The sequence below is a fragment of the Barbus barbus genome (assembly GCF_936440315.1).
Source record: "Barbus barbus genome assembly, chromosome: 45".
Lineage (NCBI taxonomy): Eukaryota > Metazoa > Chordata > Actinopteri > Cypriniformes > Cyprinidae > Barbus > Barbus barbus.
In genome coordinates this window covers 17,036,314-17,063,353 of record NC_136723.1, presented here as the reverse complement: position 1 = coordinate 17,063,353, position 27,040 = coordinate 17,036,314, and the positions used below count along the sequence as shown (strand labels likewise).

The following is a 27,040-nucleotide window of genomic DNA, read 5'->3' as shown; positions in this document are numbered from 1 at the left end:
CTAAAGCTCCTCTCTGGTCTTTGTGAGCGAGTGCGGTCTCCTCAGATTTGACTCTGTAAGCCAGTGCTGGTATACGGCCACAGGGTTGATGTTCCAGTGTTTGTGGAAGGAGATTGGGCTCTGTCGTACCAGAAGCTCTTTTACATAATCTTGTGGACGTGCCTTTGGTCAGAAAGGAGACCATGTAATTACACCAGCGGTTTCACACAGCTCATAAAGACACTTTTCCTAATTGCAACCATAAATGTTATTTTGAACAATTTATAACATGGTGTACATTGAAACTTTATTATTATTAAATTAAATTTCAACAACTTCTATGCCTTTTAAAATGTGTTTTTCACCCAGAAACTTACATTGTCATAATTAATTTATCCTCATATTTTTTTAAACCCATATTACCTTTTCCTCTGTGGAAAAAAAAGGAGGAGCTAACAAAAAACACAAAAAACGTCTAAGCTGCTTTTCACACAAAAAGAAACGGAATGGTAGTCACAATACTGATAAAAGTTGTGGGGTCAATAAGGTTACTTTTTTTTAAAGAAAATGAATACTTTTAATCAGCAAGGATGCATTCAGGTGTTCAAAAGTGACAGTGAAGATCTTTATGTTACTGAAAAAAAAAACAAAAAAAACATTTCAAACAAATGCTATTCTTTTGAAATTTCTATTCATCAAAGGATCCTGAAAAAAATATTTTCAGGTTTGATAATAATATTTTTTTTCTGAGCACCAAATTGGCTTTTTTAAATAATTTCTGAAGTATCATGTGACACTGAGAACTGGAGTAAAGACTCAGGAGTAAAAATTCAGCTCTGAATAAATTACATTTTAAAGTATATTAAAGCAAAACAGTTACTTAAAGTTAATATAATACTTCTCAATATTACTGCTTTACTGTATTTTTGATCAAATAAATTGAGAGGTAATGTATGTCTGGCAAGATTTTCTATGAATAACTAAATTTCTCATATAAGCATCTATCATAAGGCTTTGAAAGACTTGGAACAAACTGTACAGATCCAATTTATAATGATTTTATGGTGTTTTTTTGTCCTTTTTGAGCTTGATGGCCACTGGTCCCCATTTACGTTTATTGTGTAGAAGAAAGCAGTGTGAATATTCTTCAAAACATCTCCTTCTCCAGTAAAACAGGTTTAGGGTTTGGAACAGCATGAGGACAAGCAACTTACTACATTCAATTCCTTTAATTTACAATCAAATCCATGGAATTTAGGATCAAATAGTAAATTAATTTTATAAATGAGGTTCTGGGTCTTGGTAATGCAAACAAAAAGATAAATGAACCTCTCTTCCCGTCTGTCTGTACCCTTAATTCTGCTGTGAAATAAACACAGGATTGCTCTTCACATTTGCACCCACAGGTTTCAGCTTATTTGTTGCTCTGAATGGGTGTTTTGCTGCTGTAGAACAACACAGAGCAAGAAAACATGTGAGCGGACAGTGTGTGGGTGTGTACGCTACCTGATGGAAAAGTGGGCTGTGTGTGACCGGGAGTCCCAGTGTGGTCAGACACATCCCTATCACCATGTCATCAGGGGCATCCGAACTGTGGCAGCTGCAGCCACCAGCCAAAATTTTCTGCACCGCTACTCTACTGAACACCATCCTGTGAGAAAATAGAAAGAATGAAATAAATAGTTCTATGGACATTATTTGTTTCATGCAGATAATTCAGATACTGAATACCACGACGATTCAGGACATCTAACAATGTGACAAGGTTACATGTTCAGTCTTAAGTGTCACCTGTGTGACCGTCACGGTACCATTGTGTTTTTAAACAAAGTGCCTACATTCTAATGGGAAGTCACTGTCTGCTAATAACACTGCTACCATTAAACAGAAACCTATTGAGAGCATACTGTTAGGACACAAAGATTGCAACGCTAAACAGATGAGTACCGAATTATATATTACCACTCTTAAACCAACATCTTCTCACTAACATTTTCTTAAGCTGTGTTTGATTAAGTTGCTGTAAAAAATTTAGGCTAAGTAGTTGCCAAGGGGCTATTATGCGGTTGCAAATTGGTTTTGAGTGGTTTTTAGAATGTTGCTGTGTGGTTTCTAAAGTGTAATGAGTGAGGTAAAACGTTGCTAAAGGATTTGGAGTTGTTTTAATAGTTTTAAATGATGTATATATACATATATACATCATTTAAAACTATTAAAACAACTCCAAATCCTTTAATAGTTTTAAATGATGTATATATACATATATACATAATTTAATATATATATATATATATATATATATATATATATATATATATATATATATATATATATATATATATATGGAGAGTTCAAATGCAAAAGCCTCTAAGTGCCATTTGAAGTTTTCATCTAAAATGAGTATTTTTCTCAGGCTCCTATGTTTATATTCAGTTATTTCATGCAAATGGCAATAAAAAAAACCTATTCATTGCCATTAAAGTGAAATTACTAAACCTACGCATAGGAGCCTGAGATGGCTTTTATATATAGAGGCTTTATATACTTTATATAAGTGAGTACACTCACATTTTTGTAAATATTTTTATTATATCTTTTCATGTGACAACACTGAAGAAATGACACTTTTCTACAATGTAAAGTAGTGAGTGTACAGCTTGTATAACAGTGTAAATTTGCAGTGGTCGTCTTGGAGTTGTGTTTGGGGTCGTTATCATGTTGGAATACTGCCCTGCAGCCCAGTCTCTGCTTCAGTATGTCACAGTACATGTTGGCATTCATGGTTCCCTCAATGAACTGTAGCTCCCCAGTGCCGGCAGCACTCATGCAGCCACAGACCATGACACTCCCACCACCATGCTCGACTGTAGGCAAGACACACTTGTCTTTGTACTCCTCACCTGGTTGCCGCCACACACGCTTGACACCATCTGAACCAAATAAGTTTATCTTGGTCTCATCAGACCACAGGACATGGTTCCAGTAATCCATGTCCGACTCCTTAACCCAGCAAAATAGTTCATTTTAGCAGTTTTTAATCACATTCTGGTAGGTAACTAAAGCATCCTGTAACATTTAGTATGACACCTGTAACTTATCTTTCCTCCACCTACAAGCTCGTCTCAAATTTTGTGTATCCTCGTTTAACCAAGGATCAGATTTAGTCTTACAACTCTTAGCCCTTAATGGGGCTATAGAGTTTAGGATAAAGGAACAGGTAGAATTGAAAATATCAAAGGCCACATTTACGTCACAAGAGCCATCAAGAACACCTAAAATGTCAGATTCTGAAAATAAGGCCTTAAACCTCTCGATGGCAGCTGTGGTTACATAATGAACCTGACGATGGAGGACAGCTGATCTGAGTGACACATGAAGTAAAAACACTACTGAGAATAAACATATGATACGAAAAAAAATGAGTTTTGAATTTCAATATCCCCAACAGAAAGGCCCAGACATAATATTAAGTCCAGGGTGTAACCTTTTTGAACAAAGCTGAAGGAGTCAATTAGATCCAAAAAGTCTTTAGCCAGTGGATTTGATGAACAGCATTTGATGACATGCACACTGAAGTCCCCCACTATTAAAAGTTTATCATATTTTAAAAATATATTGTCCAAAAAGTCTGTAAAGTCCCATACAAAATTCTTGTTGAATTTTGGAGGACGATATATCACAGCACAGAGTATTGACGAGTTCAACTGAAACAACTGCAGCTCAAAACTAGCTTAATGTGTGGTGTGCAGAGTCCGACAGTTCAAGCTGCTCTTAAAAATTGTTGCCAAACCACCTCCGCGGCCAGAGGCCCGCGGGGAATTCAAAAAGCCACAGTTAGACGGTAGCAACTGAACTTAAATGAACTTAAATCACCAGTATTTAACCAGGACTCTGTTAAAAAATAAAATGTCCAAATTCTAAGAATCACTTGTGAGTGACCGCACATTAATCAGAGCAAATTTCACTGCAAGTTTGCAAGTTCATTCCACGTGAGCGAAGTTGTGGGAGATGCTGCAGTGGGAACTCACTGCGGGTGCCGGGGAGCACTGGAATAATCCATTGATATGATATCTCCATGGAGCACAAGACAATAGAACAATCCTTTCCCTTAGTAGAGTCAATCAGGGGAAAACTTTGCAACGGCAGCTGCACAGATAGACTTGCCTTTAGCTTGACTAAAAAGCCACCTCTTCTTCGATGCCTTTTCCAGCGAGGAATGAATGCCAGCCGACAGAAACAAGTCAGTGACCGACACCGGGCAGGTGGACATCAAATCGACAATATGTGACTTGCATCGAAGATCTCATCGCAAACAGAGTATGACGATCATAAAGTAACAAAGCTGGCGAACTCGAAACAGAAGAACACAGAAAAGCAGACAGAGCGAAGACAAACAGACTGAGAAGCAGACAGCAGGCCATGAACACCGGCGCCATCTTGTCACAAGATCTGGTACCAGAGCAGGTTTGACAAACCGATGTGTCATGCGGTGCAACAAGACTCTAAATATGCCCTGGGGTTAATATTTCACCTGCTTTATCATCTGTCAGGTGAAAATTTTGAACATCTTAACTATGTACTTAAGTTTAATAATTGAGGATGAGGGTTTAGAATGAACCCATAGGCCTAAGTATGGGCAATAGAAATATCTCAGCAGCAAACTGTATCTATAACTCACCCTCCTCCTCCAGTGATGTAGCTGTAGCCGTCCCTGCTAAGCCCATAGCCGTAACGTTCTCCAACACTCGCAGCTTCATCTGGATCATAACAACCCAGCAGCCTTCGTAGTCTGGGAAGACTGGAAGATTAGGATTGTATAGTACATTATGTGACAATTATGCACAGTGTCAGTTTATCAAACAGGCATAGACTGAACATATTAACAAAAATCCAGTAACTTTATTTATTTATTGTCCTTTTCTACCCATCCACCTTTCTAGCCTGTCCTCGGCCCTGTGTTTCCAGCTCTCCTAGCTATATTGGCAGATATGCACATTTGGATGAAAACACAATATATTAAAATAAAAACAATACATTTTTAGTTGACAGCTTATTTTTAAAAAGACTTGAAGTCTTGAACATGTGTAACAATTTTATCCATCAACGCTTTTTTAAAGAGATGAGAACTATTTTAAATACTCAATTTAAAAAAGTCAACCTTTCAAGAAGAGACCTCTATAAAAGTCTCCTTTTTACTCCTCTATGTGATATTGCCCTAAACTTGTCAGGTGCGATGATCTTAAAACATCAAACCGGTTAACAACTTTTAATTGAAAAGTGGATATTTGTAGAAATACCAGCATTAAATTCTGAAGCATCTTGTAGTTTTACAGCCTGCCTATCAACTGTTACCTTCCTGAAGATATTCAAATGTATTAATTTAAACTGAGGTGGCACAATGCAATTTATTAACACTAAAAACACTATTTAACTGTAATGTAAATAAATAAATTAAAAATTTCCTCTTATTGTATATTGTATTGGAGGAACTGGGATATCTATGGGTGTAATTTGTAGACACTTTTAACAGAGATTTCCCAGTCATGTGAATTACAGTCCAAATATTGCTCCAATTTCAGGTCTGTGACCCTTATGTGCTTTGCCCCACAATGAGTGTATTTTTGTGTGGGCATTCTTGATTTTCAGGTTTTCAAGATGACATAGGTTGGTGCATTTTTATATAGTGGTAAGTCCACTTAAAGTCAGGTCTGCTGATGATCTTTCACCGTTGTAAAGAAATGAAATTCACCTGATCAGTGTGTCATCATCCACAATGAGCAACCAAGGTGCTTTTGTTACTGCCCCACTCGCAAACCTCTTCAGAATGGCAAATGTTTTTGCACAGTGCCCTGTAAATACAAGCACAGTTTGTATCTAATCTAGACAAGCTTCTGGATGGTGTTCCTATAATATGTTTGTATAAAGGGGAAGAAAGACAGCAGCTGAATGACTTGGAGACATGAGACTCTAGTGTGTCTTTGTATATTCTGTGCAAGAATTCTTACCAGACTGAAGACAGACATAAACAAAGAGACTGTGGGGTCTTCTGTATTGCAAAAAAACATTATTCACTTACCACCAAATGATTTGAAATGTAGGGGATAATCTGTATCTGTCTGGCTCATGAATATTAATTACAACATTAACAAAAGTAAAATTTTTCCAGTAGCAATAACTGATTTTTTTTTTTTTTTTTTTTTTTTATTACTGCATGCTGTTCAGTACCAATTTATAGTACCAACTCGTAATGGTTCTTTTCACATCCCTTGTATGAACTCAGACTGTGTAATTCAGTTTGACAAGTTGATGCTTGTCTGAACGAAGTAAGTGATTAAAAACCTTATATTAATGAGTGCTGCATGTTCCTCTGAGATTATGATGAATAAAGGATAACAGTGGAACCTACCCTGTTGTCATCCCAAAATAAATATCAAGATACAAACCTCTCTCTGTGTTAGGGACTCCCAAGTGGATTGTGGGTATATATGGGTCTGCGATGTCACTGTAGTACTCCAATGAGGCAGCATCCTTTTCCCAAGTTTGTTTAACTAAAGGAACTATGAAGATACATTTGAGCATACAGTTTAAGATAGCATTATATTTACTTGAGATTATAACATCTATTTAAAAGAGCAAAAAGAAAGATAGATAAAAATAAATAAATAATATGAAGTTAATAACTTCACTTCATATCCTGCTGTAAATTTGCAGATGTTTTACCAACACTGATGTTTATGAACTTTGTAGCCACACACAAAATGTAGTAGTATTAAATGCTGCCTGGAATGTTTGATAAAATCAAAAGCTAAACATAATCATGCAAATCGGTGCAATTACACCTGACCAGCTGCAAAATGGGATCTGTCCTTGAATATAAAACAGCATTTATACCTGTCCTATTATACAGTACAAAGAGACCTGAGAAGGGAACTGGGGAGAGAGTTATTTTTGTGAGGACAATGTTTCTGAAAAGCTACAATGGAACTCTGTGAGGCAACAATCAACAAAATAAATTCATTGTCACTTCCAGACATCACATGTGGTCCAAGACACAAAGTACCTGGCGTCTGTATTTATTCCCTTTTATAACTGTCTATCTGTAATCCTCTCAATGCATGGCTTGGTGGGCTCTTTTCTGCCGATTTGTAGGCTTTACTTTTTAATCAAGACTGAATGGTCCAATCCCTCGTAATTCTAAACTAAATAAAACCTAAGCTAAATAAAACATGCAGCCATAGATATTTGTAAGAAGCAAAGATTTCTCTCTCTGTAAACAGCATCTAGTGTATCTTAAATACTAATATTAATGGCAATGATAAAGCAGAGGTGAAATGTGTCATTTCTGCATAATAACTATCAACTCAATGAAAAATATTATCAATAAAAAAATATTTATTTTTAGTTCAAGTTAGTCATTAATGTAAACTAAACTCCATAACTCATGGTAACATTTACAACCCTAATATTAGAATGTTTTATTACATGCAGAAATTAACATTGAACAAAATTATTAAAATCCTATAAAACTACTGCACATTATTAGTTTTTTACCTAAAAAGCCCTGACTTCACCTTTAAAGTTTGGTTAGTTATGATCAAATCATGGTCTTTATTTATTTCTGAAGAACGGGCTGACTACACCCACCTCTATCTCCATGAAATCTTTGACATGTTTTAACAGCAACAAAGACGTCCTCCTTCAGCACAGGGTTTCCCTATGAAGAACATAAAAGATATTTAAAGCAGTTTGGTGTCTGCTACCAATCTGGGCGTTACAGTATTTGGGTCAAAACCAAATTACCCCTTGTTCCAACTTTAAGAGATAGTAGGACTTAGGACCATTAGCTGACACACAGACATTATTACAGAATGTCTGTGTGTCAGCTTTGAGAGGACACTTAGTATAAGGTGGCTTATTTCGAGGAATCTGAACTCATAGTCCTTTGATTATCACTCAGAAAGAACAGCAAATGCGAAAAGCCACAAGCAGGAATTTGGCGTTCACGTTTGAAGAATGTAATTTATTAGGGCATTAGAGCAGGGAAATTTAATGACAACTGACTGTGAGATATTAATACACCTTGACTTTCTCTTGTCAGTCTCTTATGAACAGAACGATTTGTCATAGTTTCATTAATTCCCATGGCTGAGAGCTTGTATAAATCTCTCTGAACAATTGGTGAGGTGCGTTAGCATTTATGGTACTTACACAGGCAGATAAGGTGTTGATGGTCGTAGCACAATCTCCTGTTGAGGACGAGCTGTGTAGCTCTGAGCAAAACTCATTCACCGCAGTCAAAGTGGGACCTCTCCCTTCCTCCCAAATGTAGAGAGCAATCTGAAACATCAATAACAGAAGCAAAGCATGACTTCTTCTAGGAATCAATGACTATTCAGGGTTGTACGTAAAGAAACAAAATGCAATTAAAACAAAGAACTAAGAACTTAACACTTCAGAAATCAGAGAAAGAGAGTGTATAATAGAGTGTAGTAATAGTTCACCCAAAATAATCTATTAATAAAAGATTTGCAAGGAATAATGATTAAACGGCATTGTAAAATGGCACTGTTATAATATTTTATAGTGGCTTTTTGGAACTTGACAGCTCCTGCTCACCATTTACTTCCAATGTATGGAAAAGAGAAGCATGAACATTCCACTAAACATCTTATTTTTGTGGTCTATAGAAGAGAAGTAGTCATACAGATTTGGAAGGACATGACGAGTAAGTAAATGACAACAGAATTTTCATTTTTTTGGAGAGCTATCCCTTTAAGAACGAGACAGATGCCAATCAGTAAGACCAGAGGGTTTTGAGCAGACTCTTAGAGTACTGCATCAATAGAAATCACAAAAGTAGCACTGAGAGTTCTCTCTGGAACATACAGTCTCATTTTTATCAGCAAGAGAGAGAGAAGTGATGGCAAGAGAAAATTAGAGAGACCGTCTTTCAATGTCACAAAATTCAAAACCCTTTAATGGTGACTGCTCCTGTGTGAAATCAATGAGGATTAATATATACACAGATATTCCCATAGTCAGATGGCACATTATTTCAACAGGAGACACCAGACATTTTGAATTGAGATGTGACACCAAAGGAGAGTATAAAGAAAGTGCATTATATAAGCTCAGAAGATGACAATGATATATCTGGAGAGATGCAAAGACTCTATTATCTGTGTCAGGGTTATTTTAGAAAATAATATCTTTTGTTGAGATGCTTTCTAGCTGATGCATTAGAGCAATTTCCATTACAAATAATTCATATTTTTTATAAAACACCAAGCACTTCCACCGCAAGATAATGAATATTTAACAAACAAACAAACAAAAAGATAACTGTAAGGCATATGTACAGTACACTGAAATATTTTGTGATCTTTCTCACCTCATGTTGAAGGTCAATCGTGAAATCTGATTTGGGCGCCTCATAATTCACACGTTCTGCGGTTCTGAGATACCAGATCAAATAATATCTGTATTACAAGGGCAAAGTAGCAGTTTGGGGCAGAGGTACACAAGAAGCACAGAGACGAAATCTGACCGCTTAGCCAGGGTGCAACTGAGGGCCCAACCAGCCATGAAGTCAGGATAAGTGAAGCTGTAGGGGTCCTCTGAGAAAGCATAGTGGTGGATAATTGTTGGTTCATCATCATGGAGGGGTCTGCCCAGAAACCACTCCTATGGAGAAAAGACACTCGGATAGGAAGCAGCAGGCTTTGGATTCATGTGCCAAGTGCTGTTTCAGGCTGCTCTTTCATTACCTCAAGTCCGCAGGAGAAGGTATTACACTCCGAACTCTGGAAATGTTTGGACGTTTTTTAACTGAGAAATTGTATGCACAAAATGAGCTCATTTCACATTTGATGCCTGCTACAGGTCTCAAACTAGTTGGGACGGGGGCATGTTTACCATGGTGTAGTATCTCTTCTTTTCAAAACAGTTTGAAGACATCTGGGCATCGAGGTTAAGAGTTTCTGGAGTTTTGGTGTTGGAATTTGGTCCCATTCTTGCCTGATATAGGTTTCCAGCTGCTGAAGTGTTCATGGTCATCTTTGATGTATTTTTCGTTTAATGATGCGCCAAATGTTCTCTATAGGTGAAAGATCTGGACTGCAGGCAGGCCAATTCAGCACCCGGACTCTTCTACTACGAAGCCATGCTGTTGTAATAGCTGCAGTACATGCTGAAATACACAAGGCCTTCCCTGAAATAGACGTCGTCTGGAGGCAGTGGCGGCTGCTGATCTTTCAAAGAGGGGAAGCTCTTTTTCGGCCTACATCATAAAAATTGTCCATTTATTTATACGTAAATTCTGCCCTACGTTCCTTTTCAAGAAAATGCTCTGTGACCCTGTCGTACCAACTAGACGTCTTTTCCAGTGACTTGACCAGTGTCCTCTCAATGGCCAGCAGAGCTAGGCTGCTTAAACGGCCTTGGCCCATTGTGTTACGGGTGTAGGACTTGAGCCGCTTTAAACCAGGAGAAGCTCCTTTCTACACCTGCAGATATAGCTCCAATTGTTGCCCTGTCAAAGTTAGACAGATCTACAAACCCCACCTTTGACCAAACAACACATCCGTGAGATGGTTTCATCAAGAGGCATGGTCATACAGTACATTTTCTTTGTCACAGCACTTCCAGTCAGCCAGCTAACTTTGTCATACCAGGAGAGCTGAAAAGACCTGTTACTTTTCCCTATCTTTTGCACTAAATCAATCTTAGGTGTTGATCTGCCCTGCTGTTCAATTCTAAGTTTCTCCTCGTAAGGAAGACTTTCAAATGGCTTCGCCAAAATCAGGTCAACAATATTAGCACTGTATCACAGCACTATATCTAGTTTTTATAGTACAAAATCGCTGTCAATCAAAAGGAGATGCAGTCTTTCGACAGACCCTCCAATCATTAAGCAGAAGCCCGGAGTCCAGGCCCCAGAGACGCTGAGCATCCGTGGGCGGGACATAATCGCAACATTTATCCAATGACCGTCTAGTTTCAAAGCACTGAAAAAAACAGTTCAAAGCAGCCCCATTGAAGTCAATGGACGCTAGGCTTCATCAGGGAAATACACTGTGACGCTACGGGAATGTATGAAAAAGGAAATCGAGTCAGCCGACCTGCTATATGTAGCTGATTCTGAACGAACATCGTCTTCGAGATGAACGTGTTCTAACGCATTTTTTTAGTTACACAATAGTACATATTTGACCATTAATTCTTTGACATTATAGGGGAAGCCAAGCTTGCAGTCTTAAAGAAATCCCCACTGTCTGGAGGGGAGCTTATGTTGCTCTAAAACCTTTATATACCTTTCAGCATTCATAGTACCTTCCAAAACATGCAAGCTGCCCATACCGTATGCACTTATGCACCCTCATACCATCAGAGACTCTGTTTTTTGAACTGAATGCTGATAACACGCTGGAAGGTCTCCCTCCTCTTTAGCCCGGAGGACACGGCGTCCTTGATTTCCAACAAGAATGTCAAATTTGGACTTGTCTGACCATAGAACACTTTTCCACTTTTGAAACAGTCCATTTTAAATGAGCCTTGGTCCACAGGACACGACGGCGCTTCTGGCCCATGCTCACATATGGCTTCATTTTTGCATGATAGAGCTTTAGTTGGCATCTGCAGATGGCACAGCAGATTGTGTTTGCCGAGAGTGGTTTCTGGAAGTATTCCTGGGCCCATTTAGTAATGTCAATGACAGAATCATGCCAACGAGTGATGCAGTGTCGTCTGAGAGCCCGAAGACCACGGGCATCCAACATGGTCTTCGGCCTTGTCCCTTACGCACAGAGATTTCTCCAGTTTCTCTGAATCTTTTGATGATGTTATGCACTGTAGATGAAGAGATTTGCAAAGCCTTTGCAATTTGACGCTAAGGAACGTTGTTTTTAAAGTACTCCACAATCTTTTAACACACTCTTTCACAGATTGGACAGCCTCTGCCCATCTTTACTTCTGAGAGACTCTGCCTCTCTAAGACATCCCTTTTATAGCTAATCATGTTACAGACCTGATGTCAATTAACTAGCTCAATTAATTAGTTGCTAAATGTCCTCCCAGCTGAATCTTTTCCAAATTTCTTGCTTTTTCAGCCCTTTGTTGCCCCCGTGCCAACTTTTTTGAGACCTGTAGCAGGCATCAAATTTAAAATGAGCTCATTTAGTGGATAAAAATTTAAAATTTCTCTGTTTAAACATTTGTTATGTTCTCTATGCTCTATTGTAAATAAAATATTGGCTCATGTGATTTGAAAGTCTTTTATTTTTCATTTTATTCAAATTTAAAAACTTGTTGGTTTTATGTACTGTGTTGACCTATTTACTGTTTCTCCAGGGAATGTTAGCTCATGGAGTAGTTCATGAAGTAAAACACTTTATTTTCAATTCACATGGCCTAAATAGTAATATGCAATATGTTGTGGTACAACATTTTGTTTTTAATTCAATGGCAATAAGTGTGTCAAATTTTGTAGTTTTTTTTTTACAGGGTGGACAGAACAATCGGTCCTGTTTATAATTTCTGTGCAAATCCAAGCAGTTGCATGTAAGATCCAAATCCGTAATCCTCAAATTCTGAGTTACATGATTTATGAACAGTACCTCAACCAATGGCATGCTCTCTTAGTTTTCCCAATTCAAATACAACGATTTTTGCTGTAAGAGAGCCACAGTAAACAAGGCGTAAAGTCTTGATATTACACTTTTGCAGTAACAACAGCTGAAAGACTGAAAAGTCTGCAGCTCACCTTTCTTGTCTTGAATTTGCTCAGCACCTGCAGAAGGTTATGCAAGTTCACGTTGGTCTCTTCTTCCAAAAACACAATCCATGAAGATGTTTGACAGTATTGTGAGGCAAGGCTGAAGACAAGAAAAACAAGAAACACAGATGCGTAAAATGTGTTCATGTCGAGAGGTGGAGTACATTCTGTGTTGTGTTGTGTTGTGTATGTTTATGAGTTTTACTGTGGCAGTGCCGGAAGAATACTCCAGTTCCCATCATAGTCTGACAGCTTGTGAAGGAGCACAACATCTGGTGAACTCTGCAAAACAGCACAAATTCTGGTAACATCTCTAATAAACCACACCTATTTAAAGGGTTTTTGCTCAGTCGCATTCCTAGCTCAATGCATTCTATAACAGGTGACAGACTAAGGAAGAAAGCAGTTCTTCATCGAGATGACAGAACTGAAAGTTGCCAGGTAATTTATGAATAAACATGTAACAATTGATATGCGTTGATATGCATGAATTCACAGTTAATCCAATTATAAAGGAATACATGATCCAAAAATTAACATTCTGTTGAAATGGAAAAACAAAAGGGTTTGGAATTACATACGGATGAATAAATAGCAACAGATTTTAAATTTTTGGTAGAACTCCCCCTTTAAAACCTCATGTCAGCCAGACTGATAAAGTTGTATAGTTGCAATTTCTAAATATTTAAATTAATTAAATTTAATATTGAAAATATTACATTTTATAATTTTTAAATATGTTAATTCTTAATATAATATAACATATTTTTAAAATAAACATTCATAACTCCAAATTACATCAAAAGGAACTACTAGCAATTCAGAAGTTTGGGGATTACTGCTCCACTACACTTGTTTGAACTTCACATTGACCTTTACAGAGAAAGGTCAAGGAATGCCCATTTTAAATGAGAAAAGGTAGGAGTAACGGGATGCCAGAGGGTATCTGCATAATGCAGGCAATGCCACGACAGGCTGTTGACTTTAACTAAATCAGTCAGTTAAGTCAGTTAAAGATTATGCGTATAATTTATGTGTTCCAAGCATTACCAAAAGAACTGCAAAAATAATAGCCCTGTAAGACTCAAGAACCTCAAGACAGTTTGATCTTCTGAGATACAAACAATAAAACACAGTGTATTAACATACAGATATCTGTTTCCACATCTCACTGAGAGAAGATGCAATTTAACAAACATAAAATGTTCCAAACATATTTCTAAATTACCTTAATAATGAAACGAAAATAAATATAAATATAACATGACCCGTGGTTGTCATGTTGTATCTCTGTTACCCCATATCTGCGTCAGGTTAAAAACGATCTGACTAACACTTGGCATTAGTTCAAGTGTACTTATGACTTGTTTACACCGATCAGTATGGTTTGGTTTAGTACAGTACGGTATGCAATTTTTTCAATTTTCCATTGTCAGAAGCTGTGAATGGTTCCACAATAGCGAACCGTCTCCTACCCCTTTTTTTGGACCCTTCCGTTGGGTTACCAAGCACAGTAGTCCGGTCTCTAAAGGGTGGACCTGGACTCACTGCAGAATGTTGGGTTGCACTTTATTTTACAGTTCGTGTACTTAAATGTACTTACAATGTACCCAAGATTGTACTGGTAATATAAGGTAACTACATGGGGTAGGGTTAGGTTCAGGGGTAGGTTCAGGGTTAGTACCTAGTTATTGTAATTACTACAATAAGTACATAGTATGTACATGAGGAACAGGACTGTAAAATAAAATGCTACCGAATGTTGATTGGTTGACAGAGAAACGTCACTTGTTGGCAGTGGAAACGCAAGCCGGATCTGAGTGTACCCTGCCAAATCATACCGTACTGTACTGTAGTGAACTGTACCACTCAGTGGAAACAAGCCATTAGACTGTAAAGGCCAAAAAGGGAATTTCTCTTTAGGTCAACTGAATGTTGTTCGACCAACCTAAATTTGGGTGGGCCTTACCTCTGTATATAGTGATATTATTCAAGCTATGTGTAAATGGGAAACCATGGCATGACTATACTAAAAATATTATCAAAGAAAGTAATGTAGGTCAGCTTAAATCTATAGTAGTGGTCATGGCCTCTGACTAGGGATAATGTTGCTTTATTCAAGTGTATACAGATCTATGGGGATTAAATAAAAGTACTTTTAGAATGAGGAAGAATGGGGGTGGTTATCTAAATAGAATTAGCCAATTACCTCTGTCTAGTGACCAAGACCGACAAGCTTGTGGGTATGAAATCCATATACCTGGCCCGTACGAGACTTGAAGTGTTAGGAATCCAAATGAACAAGTACAATAAGATCAAAGAGTTAAAAAGAATAATCAGATGTCTAGATAACTTATCCTATGAATGATCTGTAATAACTAGTATTTTAACCCAAATTTGAGGTCATAAATAAAATGGAATCAGGGTAGAATTTAATAGAAATTAAATTACTTTGTGCATCAAAAAAACAGAACGTGCAGGAAACTTTCAGCCACCATTAGATACCTTCCTTGGGCCAATTGGGTGGGCCTTACAGCCCTCATTCACTAATGATGCTGTACAATTTGTGGATTTATATGTGGAGAAAAAGTTACTCAACAATTTCTCAGAGATGCATGACAGCCGAGTGTGCACATAAATTTGTCCTTAGCCAGCTCACTCAAATGTAGATTAATCGGGATTATTGTAGTATGAAGGAGCGAGCATGTGCCCACAACTACTAATTTGTTGTATAAAATGTGCCAAAACCACTTCCATATTAGAACATTCTGTGCAACATCACAACTCACTTCTCTCACTCTTGAGTATTCTGTCTTGTCTGAGAGCATCTGCAGCAAAATAGTCAAATAATGCAAAGTGTGCCATTATGAAAAGCAGTAAAAACAAAACAGTTTTCAAGCAAGTAAATGAAGCATCAAGGTGGCTTACTTATAGTTGTCTCTGCACATTAAAGTGCAGCAGGAGAGAGTATTTAAACATAAAAAATGCACACATTTCCTTTACCATAATAATGACTTTACCATTTTAAAACATACTGAAGAACACTTAAAAAGTTTAAGTTAAAATTTAAATCTCTAAAGTATAAATCTTGGGATTTGGGTTAACGAATGACACCCAAATGTCATTGTAACATGGTAGACTGATCTTTGAAGGCTTCCAGACATCTGCATTTTTTGAAGGAGTGACAAAAATACTGGGGTTGTCCAACTCAACTGCCAGTTATACTGCCAAAAGTAAGATGACCGGATGACGATTATGACAAAACCCAAAGAGAAGGAAAACAATGAGGTGAAAAGAAGTCAGCCCTTATGAATTAATGCAATGGAAACACTTTCCAGAAGTGGTTTCTACTGCCAAGTCACAGCCAGTCAGTAGGCTTTTACCCAGAGGTTCTCGCCCCAGCACATGGTGTTTCATGAGCAAGCCTGATATGTCAGACAGGGCGATGCTTGGGAAACCATTTCCACATGCTGTAACAGTACGTTTACATGGACATCAGTAATCTATACTGAACAAAATTATAAACGCAACACTTTTGTTTTTGCCCCCATTTTTCATGAGCTGAACTCAAATATCTAAGACTTTAATGCCTATTTCTCTCAAATATTGTTCCCAAATGTGTCTAAATCTGTGTTAGTGAGCACTTCTCTTTGCCGAGATAATCCATCCACCTCACAGGTGTGGCATATCAACATGCTGATTAGACGGCATGATTATTGCACAGGTGTGCCTTAAGCTGGCCACAATAAAAGGCCACTCTAAAATGTGCAGTTTTATCACACAGTACAATGCCCGTCAATTGAATGTTCATCTCTCTACCATAAGCCGTCTCCAAAGGTGTTTCAGAGAATTTGGCAGTACATCCAACCGGCCTCACAACCACAGACCACGTGTAACCATCCAGCCCAGGACCTCCACATCCAGGATCTTCACCTCCAAGATCACCCGGACAGCTGCTGCAACAATCGGTTTGCATAACCAAAGAATTTTTGCACAAACTGTCAGAAACCGTCTCAGGGAAGCTCATCTGCATGCTCGTCGTCCTCATCGGGGTCTCGACCTGACTGCAGTTCATCGACGTAACCAACTTGAGTGGGCAAATGCTCACATTCGATGGCTTCTGGCACTTTGGAGGTGTTCTCTTCACGGATGAATCCCGGTTTTCACTGTACAGGGCAGATGGCAGACAGCGTGTATGGCGTTGTGTGGGTGAGCGGTTTGCTGATGTCAGCGTTGTGGATCGCGTGGCCAATGGTGGCGGTGGGGTTATGGTATGGGCAGGAGTATGTTATGGACAACGAACACAGGTGCATTTTATTGATGTCATTTTGAATGCACAGAGATACCGTGACGAGATCCTGAGGCCCATTGTTGTGCCATTCATCCACGACCATCACCTCATGTTGCAGCATGATAATGCACGGCCCCATGTTGCAAGGATCTGTACACAATTCCTGGAAGCTGAAAACATCCCAGTTCTTGCATGGCCGGCATACTCACAACATATTGTGCTTTTACAACAATATGTCATGTTCTATCTATCTATCTATCTATCTATCTATCTATCTATCTATCTATCTGTCTGTCTGTCTGTCTGTCTGTCTAGAATTGTATACCTATAAATTCTAATTCTTAATACATTATAGCTCTTTACTGAGTATTACAGTTGTATACATATGTTCTATATGAAATAAACTTTAATTTTAAGGCTTTGTCAAGCCAAAATACATTGTTTTGAATTATTTTACTTTATAGTTTATTAACAGAGACACTGAAAACGGAGCACAGATGCACCCGCAGAAAAACACTGTAGCAGGTAGCTAGAGAAAGCTCACTGTTCCCGATGCGTGAAATATTGGAAGAAAATATAAATATTGCATTGGGGATTGGGGATTTAAATTAATGCATCTCTGGGTGGAACTGACTGTCTTTAGAAAAGTTCAGATGGTATTTTCTTTTCATCTTGCCTCTGTATCATGCATAATTACTTTGGACTAATGCATAACTGCTTTGTTTACAGCAGTAACCAAGGAAACACTATATAGCTGTTGTTCCATAAGCGCCACCTGCTGCAAAGAGTATAGAAGCCCAAGAGGTGAAACTCTGATGCTTTTTGGGTAACGGCCACTAGGTGGCGCTTCGGTAGCGCAGTCACCATTTTGGGGTGAAAATTCCAACTAGACAACAGCACAGATACACAGAAATAGACAGAATAACAACTAAAGAGAGGTCAAAGTGGAATAAAAAAAAAGCAATGTTGGGCAATTCCTTGCAAAAACTATCAGTGTGACAGTAAAAATCTTGCCTTTCATCATTTTCCCAAAGACCCTGACAGGTAATTATTCACAAAAGTGTAAAAATATTGTGTGTTTTGAAGTGAGACGTAGCGCTAGCGACAGCTAGAATCTAGTGGAGTGCGAAGTCGCTTTCACCCCAAAATGGCGGAAGTGCTGCTGCTAGGCGGCTGCTGTTGCATTGGAACTTTCTATTGCTATTCTTTCACTTCTAGTCAGTATACGTTCTTTGCTAGCTGTCAATGTCTGAAGCCTATATAGAATCACAGCAATTAATTGGCTGATGGTGTGGGTGATGCCTCTGTGACGCTACGTCACTCACTGTAATATTAGTCAAGTCAAGTCAATATTATTTGTATAGCGCTTTTAACAATGCAAATTGTGTCAAAGCAGCTTTACATCGGCTTGATATAAAGCTGGGTGGCTTTATATCAGCTTTACAGTATTTAGACGGGGAAATAGTTTGTCGAAATAGTGTCATTCTCCTCTGGCCAGACAAAATCAGCAGTTTAAATCTAGGCTAAAGAATGAACGCACCATCCGCTCCACCATTTCCTTCCATCAGAAGCGATTCATTTAGCCCATCTGAAGTGGTTCATCTGGCTCATGCTTTCTGGAAAATTTGACCAAATTGCTTATTTGTACTTCAGCGACTGCATTCAGTAGAACTTTGTTCTCCTCGCGGTGAAGTGTAATGGATCTCCATCACTGCCAGCCACCGTGCTCTTGCTTTACTGTAAGCAAGTTTTGTGGAAATTTTAGACTTAAATCTCTCCACACGAGGCTTGCTGTCTTTGATAAAGAGGCTTTCATGAATGCAAGACCTGGGGTTTGGATGTTAAGCTTGAGGCTATAGGATTTCTGAGAGACCCCAACTCTTGTCTAGCTTGGAAAGCTGCCATTTTTCTGTGATCGACGTCATGAGATTTCCAGATCCTGGAAGCAGCATTTCTTCGCTTGCCTCACAAATGTGGCAGCAGCTGACTTCACCAAACTTATTGGTTCTGTGGAGCAGGGTTACGCTGCTATTCCAACGATTGAGTACACCCTTCGCCTTTCTCAGTCCCATCCTGGAAGTCCTGCCCTCTTCTTCCAATTAAGCCCTGTAGGACCACTTCTGCCCTTATCGGGAAGACCTACATGATGGATGGTCAAGCGGGTATGGCGATTCATACCATGACCATTCTTCAGGCCTATGAAGCGGATGTCCTGAAGGAGATGGACGAGAGGGGGGTCTGACTCCGGAGGTGGTCAAGGAGCACTGTAGGGCTACAGACCTGCCGTTGCATGCAGCTAAGTACACAGCACAAGCGGTTGGGCGTATGATATCAGGATTGGTGGCTGCTGAGCAACCTTTTAACCTTTGGTTAAATCTTATAGAGATTTCCAAGAAGGAGAAAGTTTTCTCGCAGCTAGGGACCGCTACACGATCAGGAAAGAGCCCATTAAGAGGAGTGACGAACCGGTGTATTCCCCACCTCACACAGTTTGGGAAGCTCATGGTCACCCCTCGATCTGTCAGCACCCGTGTAAGCGGATTGAGCTGATCTGCTCGGATAAAGCCATGACTTCAGATTCTCTGGGTCATTCATGATCAGTGACCCCATTTCAGGGGTTTGGGACAGATTGTCCAAAGATATCTGTCCCCCCTGAAATGCTCTTCAAGTGTAGATCTGCCAAGCGTGTTTTGTTGTGCAGACATTGTTCGGCCTCTCTCTTTTTTCCGGTATTAAAGGAAGGAGACCTGGATCCTGGTTCTGCATTACCTGAATTTTTCCCTTTACAGAGGGAAGTTCAAGACGCTGACACTGAAAGCTATTCTGGCTCAGATTCGTGTAGGGGATTGGTTCATCACTGCAGACCTGAAGGATGCTTATTTTCATATTCAGGTTGTTCAGCAACTCAGGCTGAACACCCAGAAAAGTGTTACTCTCCTTCTCAGAGGACCGTTTTCTTGGGGGTCCAGCTCGATTCTGTCTTGATTGAATAGCCGTTCTATTCGCCGCGGGAGTTCTGCTCGTTCATTCTCGTGAGTGTTTACATTCCACCGCAAGCGCACGTGAGCACAGCTCTACAGAAACTCGCTGATCTGATCACAGAGAGTGAACAACAACACCCGGACTCTGTTTTAATCATTCTCGGGGACTTTAATAAAGCAAATCTCTCCCGTGAACTGCCAAAATACAGACAGCATGTTACATGTCCCACCAGAGACAGTAATATATTGGATCACTGTTACACAACAATAAAGGACGCATATCACTCGGTTCCACGAGCAGCTTTAGGACTCTCTGATCACTGTTTGGTTCATCTTATTCCATCCTACAGGCAGAAACTTAAGTCTGCGAAGCCTGTATTAAGATCTGTTAAAAGATGGACTAACGAAACAGAGCGGGATTTACAAGCCTGTTTCGACCTGACTGATTGGTCTGTTTTTGAAGCTGCAGCAAATGACCTGGACGAGCTCACAGAGACTGTAACATCATATATCAGTTTCTGTGAGGACATGTGCATTCCTACCAGGACTCATCTATTCTACAACAATGACAAACCATGGTTCACTGCCAAACTCAGACAGCTCCGTCAGGCCAAAGAAGATGCTCACAGAAAGGGGGATAAAGTCTTGTACAAACAGGCCAAATACACACTGGAAAAGGAGATCAGAGTGGCAAAGAGGAATTATTCTGACAAGCTCAGGAACAAATTCTCTTCCAGCGATCCGGCTTCAGTGTGGCTTGGATTAAAGGACATCACCAGCTACAAAACACCACCCCCCAGCACTCTGGAGAATCAACACCTGGCAGACGACTTAAACGAGTTCTTTTGTCGTTTTGAACGATCACCCCACACCCGCCCAGAACACCCCTCCACACAACCATTCACACCTCCAGCAACCCCTCTCTCCCCCACACCTACAATTCAAATCAGCGAAGACGATGTGTGCCAGGTCTTCAGGAAAAACAAAAGAAGGAAAGCACCTGGTCCAGATGGTGTGTCACCAGCCTGCCTAAAAATCTGTGCTGAGCAGCTGGCCCCCATCTTCACACAGATCTTCAATAGATCACTGGAGCTGTGTGAAGTCCCCTCATGCTTCAAACGCTCCACCATCATCCCCGTCCCAAAGAAACACAAAATTACTGGACTAAATGACTACAGACCTGTGGCACTAACGTCTGTAGCCATGAAATCATTCGAAAGACTGGTTCTGGCTCATCTGAAGGACATCACTGGACCCTTACTGGACCCCCTGCAGTTTGCCTACAGAGCAAACAGGTCTGTGGATGATGCAGTCAACATGGGACTGCACTTCATCCTGCAGCATCTGGACAGACCAGGGACTTATGTGAGGATCCTGTTTGTGGACTTCAGCTCTGCTTTTAACACCATTATCCCGGAAACCCTTCAAAATAAACTAACTCAGCTCTCCGTCCCCACCTCCGTCTGCCAGTGGATCAACAGCTTCCTGACAGACAGACAGCAGTTAGTAAAGCTTGGCAAATTCTCATCCAGCACTCGAACCATCAGCACTGGAGCTCCTCAGGGCTGCGTACTCTCCCCACTGCTCTTCTCCCTCTACACCAACGACTGCACATCTAAAGACCCCTCTGTCAAGCTCCTGAAGTTTGCAGACGACACCACACTGATCGGCCTCATCCAGGACGGTGACGAGTCTGCTTACAGACAGGAGGTTAAGGAGCTGGCTGTCTGGTGCAGTCTCAACAACCTGGAGCTTAACACGCTCAAAACTGTGGAGATGATCGTGGACTTCAGGAGAAACCCCCCTGCTCTCCCCCCACTTACCATCATGAACAGCACCGTGACTGCAGTGGAGTCATTCAGATTCTTGGGCACCACCATCTCTCAGGACCTAAAGTGGGATATTCACATTGACTCCATTGTCAGGAAGGCCCAGCAGAGGCTGTACTTTCTTCGCCAGCTGAGGAAGTTCAACCTGCCACAGGACTTACTGAAACAGTTCTACTCTGCCATCATTGAATCCATCCTCTGCACCTCAATAACTGTCTGGTTCAGCTCAGCTACCAAATCTGACCTCAGAAGACTACGGAGGGTAGTCCGGACTGCTGAGCGAATCATTGGTACAACCCTCCCCACTCTCCAAGAACTGTACTTATCCAGAGTGAGTAAAAGGGCTGGTAAAATCACTCTGGACCCCTCACATCCAGCACACAACCTCTTTGAACTGTTACCATCTGGTCGACGCTACAGAGCTCTGAGCACCAGAACGACCAGACACAGGAACAGTTTCTTCCCTCAGTCAATACATCTCATGAACACTCAATAAATAAACGTAGAACACACAACTAATACATTATCCATTCACCACACTCACTTATTTTATTTTCTCATTTCTAATTTGCACATACTTCACCTGTACATACATAGTCGCCTATATTATATATTATATATTGTGTATTTTTTATTTTTTTTGCTGCTTTGTACATTGGTTATTGGCTATTTCCTGTTATTTTGTTTCATTACCTGTGTCCTGTCCTGTTACTGTCTTTCTGTTGCACTGTGGAGCTTCTGTCACTACAACAAATTCCTTGTATGTGTAAACATACTTGGCCAATAAAGCTCATTCTGATTCTGATTCTGATTCTGATTCTGATGCAGGCCCGTTTGGCTCCAGCTCAAGTTTCCCATGTCAGAACAAGTTTGGTTAACTTCAAGCACATGTCGCAGGCTCCTGGGTCTCATGGCAGTGGCTTCTGTACTGCCTCAGGAGCTGCTTTATTAGGCCGTTTCTGTGGTGGATAAAGCTCAAAAGAGTTTGCTCCTCGTGGTCGGCCCTCCACCTACTGAGAGTGTCGCGCAGTTAATTTCCTGCCCTCTCGATATGGCAGGATCCTTGCTTCCTGTTGCAGGGGGTCAGGATGGGCACTGTTTTCCATCACCAAGTGATAACAACAGACACCTTGACCCGAAAGAACTTCTTCAGCAGGAAATCTGAGGAGCAGATGATGCGTTCACTAGTATTAGACTGAGTGATATAGCATCGCCGAGGCAGCGCCCATTCCATCAGCCCATGAAGTGGTGTGATTCTATACGGGCGTCAGACAATCGGCACACCCAAGGGGCATTCCCATTACGTCATCTCGTTCCCTATTCAGAGAACATGGGTTTTTGTTTCATGCAGATGTGTTTTATGTAGCATAATTTCACAAAGCTGAAGTCAAACCATTCTGTTTTTGCTTCAGATTTTGAAATTATTTTCTTTTTTTAGACTGTAAATATTGAGGGTCCTTTTTTTTAATGTCACATTTGATGTCTCTATGCCAGGATTGTAAGTTTTGGCACACACAAAAAAAGCATACATGTGCACAATCTCTATCATGGCAGACATAAATCACACAAGGGACACATGTTGTGTCTTCCCACCCATCTATTACAGTGACCACACTAGCAAAAAAACTTGTCAGCAAGCAAAAACATTTGCACCACACTGCGTAGTCATTGTGACAGACACACACAGAAACACTTTAGAAACCACAAAAACAACTGTTCACTAAATCCCAATAAAAACAATCTGACTTTTCCTAAAACAACAGTGCCATCCTGTGGCTAAAAGATCAAGAATCTGAAAACATAAACCTTAACCATAAAGGTTTTAATTATATTGTGCCAAATGTACACTGCAAAGATGGCACTGCCGCTTAATAAGCAGTGCCATCTTTGCAGTGTACATTTGGCACAATATAATTAAGTCTTTTCAAAGACTGTTTACTGCTACTTTAAGGTGACAAATTCATTTTCACAGCAATTACAACTATACTTTGACGCAAGAGGCTGAGATGGATCTGAGCAGGCATAATTAAGTCTGACTTTCATGTGGCATTGCACTTTTACACTGAATTTTGAGCAGACACAGAGTAACCCTGTGTAAAGACACCTTTGAAGGTGCTCTGAAACACCAATGCACTTTTTTGGTAAATCAAGGAATTGAAATGAAAGATTATACCTACCATCTTGTTAAAACAAATAATAATACATTTTTAAATTTACTGCAATATAAAATTATCATCAATTAAGCATATCTTTACCAAAGCATTTAAAACTAAGTATGCTAAATTAAACCAAAACAGCATTTTACAGACTTACTTGTGCATAAATTACAACGTAAAACTACCTGGTTCAAGGTTTGAGCCTGATGGAGAAGCTCTGTTCTTCTTTGTTCAGCCCTGTGGGTGTGAAATGAGTTTTTCTGGCTCTGTATCACAAAAACCACATCCCGCAATTCTGTCAAAGAGGACGAGAACAGGGAGAAAAAAAATGACTTTATAGTGCCTAGGAGAGTCAATACATGTTTCATATGCCCCAATTAGATCTTAAATAATCTCTTTGATATTACAGGATTTGTAACCTTTAAATGTATTATTTATTTATTTTTAAACATTCAATCCAGGGATATGTTTGAATATCTTCATGTGTAAATGCAGGTAATTACATCCTACTATAATGTAATTACATCCTACATTATGTAATTCATAATGATTATTGCAAAATAATCAGAAAGAAGAAGAAGCCACACTGTGCAACTCACCAGTAAATTGGTCAAACATTTGTGGATCACTTCTTTCTTGTTTCTGTGAGAGACAATATGAAGCATTAATGTTTTATTCAGTTTAACTGTAATAATGTACATGCATTATGTACACGGCCACACACACCTGTTGGGTTTTCATGTTTAATGGGAACTCTCCATAGGTGTAATGGTTTTTACACTGTACAAACTGTACATAACTGTATATTCTATCCCCCTACCCCAAACCTACCCTTCACAGAAAACCTTTAACTTTTTTTTTTTTTCTTTCATTTTTAATAAAACATTTTTTAGTATTGTCTTAGTTATTTTAATTATTAAATAATTAATAAACATAAACCATGTTTTTATACCAGTGTAATGCCCATGTCATTATACAAATTTGTGTCCTCATAAATTATATAAACATGCAAACACACACACTCATATACCGTATATATATAATGCATAACTGCTTAAAATTAGAAGAAAAAAAAATAATAGCCAAAGTGCAAATGCCCTTATTTATCAAAGAGGACAGAATAAGCTTTCAAAGGTTAAACAGTTAATGTGAAAATGCTTTCAACATGTTTAACGTGAATTATTGTCAGGTATATACGGAGATGACGTAATTGCATTAAATGGGGGTGTTTTTAAAACGGGCTGTAAATCAGATGTTTGTCAGGGCTCTGCTGGACACGGCGGCCTTGAGTTAGAGCTGAAGTGAATCTCAGGAGTCCCCATCACAACTACACAGTTGTTGTTGTGGTTTTTAACATACTGATAAATATTTGTAACGCATAGAGCTTTATTTAAACTAATATATTGTATGCATAGTAGGGATAAATACAACATTAAGATGTTTCTTCTTACTTCTGAGATTGCGTCGTTAAAGGCATGGCAAGAAGGCACTAAGAGAGAGAAAATAAAGTTTAGTTGTAAGCAGTGGTGTAGTCTATGTGATACGCAGGTATACGGTGTATAGCAAAGGTATGACCCGGGGAGCAGTGATAGATCAGTCAACTGTCTCAAGCATCTTTCACACAGTCAACAGTATATTGAGTTTCTCAGGCCAACATAGCTAGCTAATAACTTCAGAAACATTAGTGTGCGGATCAATGAATGCAGGAGAAGGGGAGAAATGTGTGCGTGTCTGTGTACAGCAGTTAAACTGAATATCTCCTTGTTTCAGATGATGAGAGAGATGAGAACTCCTGGCCAGCCTTGTGAACTGAAGGTCAGGCTAGGGAATTTAAAAACAGGCACTCTTAAATGTGCATTAAATTACCAGCTGATAAAACTTCTGCTCCAGGGACCATATTCAGGACAAATGTAGCTCTTAACTGGCTGAGTTAGATGATTAACACAGTACAAAATCAGTCCAGTCTCCCCAGCTGTAAATGCCATTGGCTGTCTTGAGTTGCTTATAATAAATTGACATGTTGATATCGCATAAGCAGTCTTTCAGAATGCTGTCAGTTACATGTAGATGCTGTACACACTAGTGAGTGGTGCTTATGGGGTGTCGCTTAGGGAAAAATCACAGTATGCTCACTACAAAAAACTAGACTACACCACTGGTTGTAAGCATATACAAAATAACATTTCTAAAAAAAACAAAAACACACACAAACACAGGCTACACTTATTTGTTTACACAAGTATTTTTTTTTATTAGGTCCATTTAAATTGTCATTATTTGTAATAATATAATAGGTATGTGTTTACAGTTTTGACTGAATCGATTTCATTTGGCTAAAACTGGCCAGCGATAATGATTATTATGCTGAGAATGTGTACGTCACCAACTCACCAAAGGAGAGCAGAGAGCAGCAGAAATATATGAAACACTGTCCAGCAGTATGTCCAGACATAGCTTTGGGGCGTGCTAAGAAGCTCGTGGGAATCACGCCGGCTGCAGAAAGATGGGGATCGAATACGCCCGAATCAAGCCGTGAAGCTAATAGGGTGCGCCCTCTACTGGTCAGCGGCGGCATGTAACAATAATGATCCCTTGCTGCAGGGAAATATTTATTTAACTAAGGCAGGTATTGAGATGGCCAGGATCTTACCATTTATTGACATTTCATTGCAACAGCTCTTGCATAATGCATCCAAAACAGAGGTCTGATAGCATACAAAGGCTGCTAACACAAAGGTCGGACAAGACCAGGCTATTCTGATTCTAGTCTGGTCTTTCATCTAATGTGCCTTTGAGCAAATAATATTCCCTGCTACTGGAGAACATGAGATTTAAGAGAATGCATTCTCTAAATGATAGATAGATAGATAGATAGATAGATAGATAGATAGATAGATAGATAGATAGATAGATAGATAGATAGATAGATAGATAGATAGATAGATAGATAGATAGATAGATAGATAGATAGATAGATAGATAGATACACGTCCTGTATGATACAGTATAATTAATGCAATTTAAGGAATTGA

General features: G+C 39.4%; 1 protein-coding gene across 1 annotated transcript; it reads right to left on the bottom strand.

Moving 5' to 3' along the window:
• On the bottom strand, window positions 1-26,460 carry LOC306863784 (beta-1,3-glucosyltransferase-like; the record flags this gene model as incomplete). Its single annotated transcript, XM_079407337.1, has 14 exons — window positions 1-162; window positions 1,486-1,630; window positions 4,658-4,777; window positions 5,729-5,828; window positions 6,423-6,536; window positions 7,624-7,693; window positions 8,188-8,316; window positions 9,371-9,434; window positions 9,527-9,663; window positions 12,740-12,851; window positions 12,957-13,033; window positions 24,194-24,303; window positions 24,608-24,650; window positions 26,392-26,460. 14 exons carry the CDS (start codon window positions 26,458-26,460, stop codon window positions 1-3), a joined length of 1,452 nt encoding a protein of 483 aa, XP_079263463.1.
• Between the last annotated feature and the right edge of the window lie 580 nt (window positions 26,461-27,040).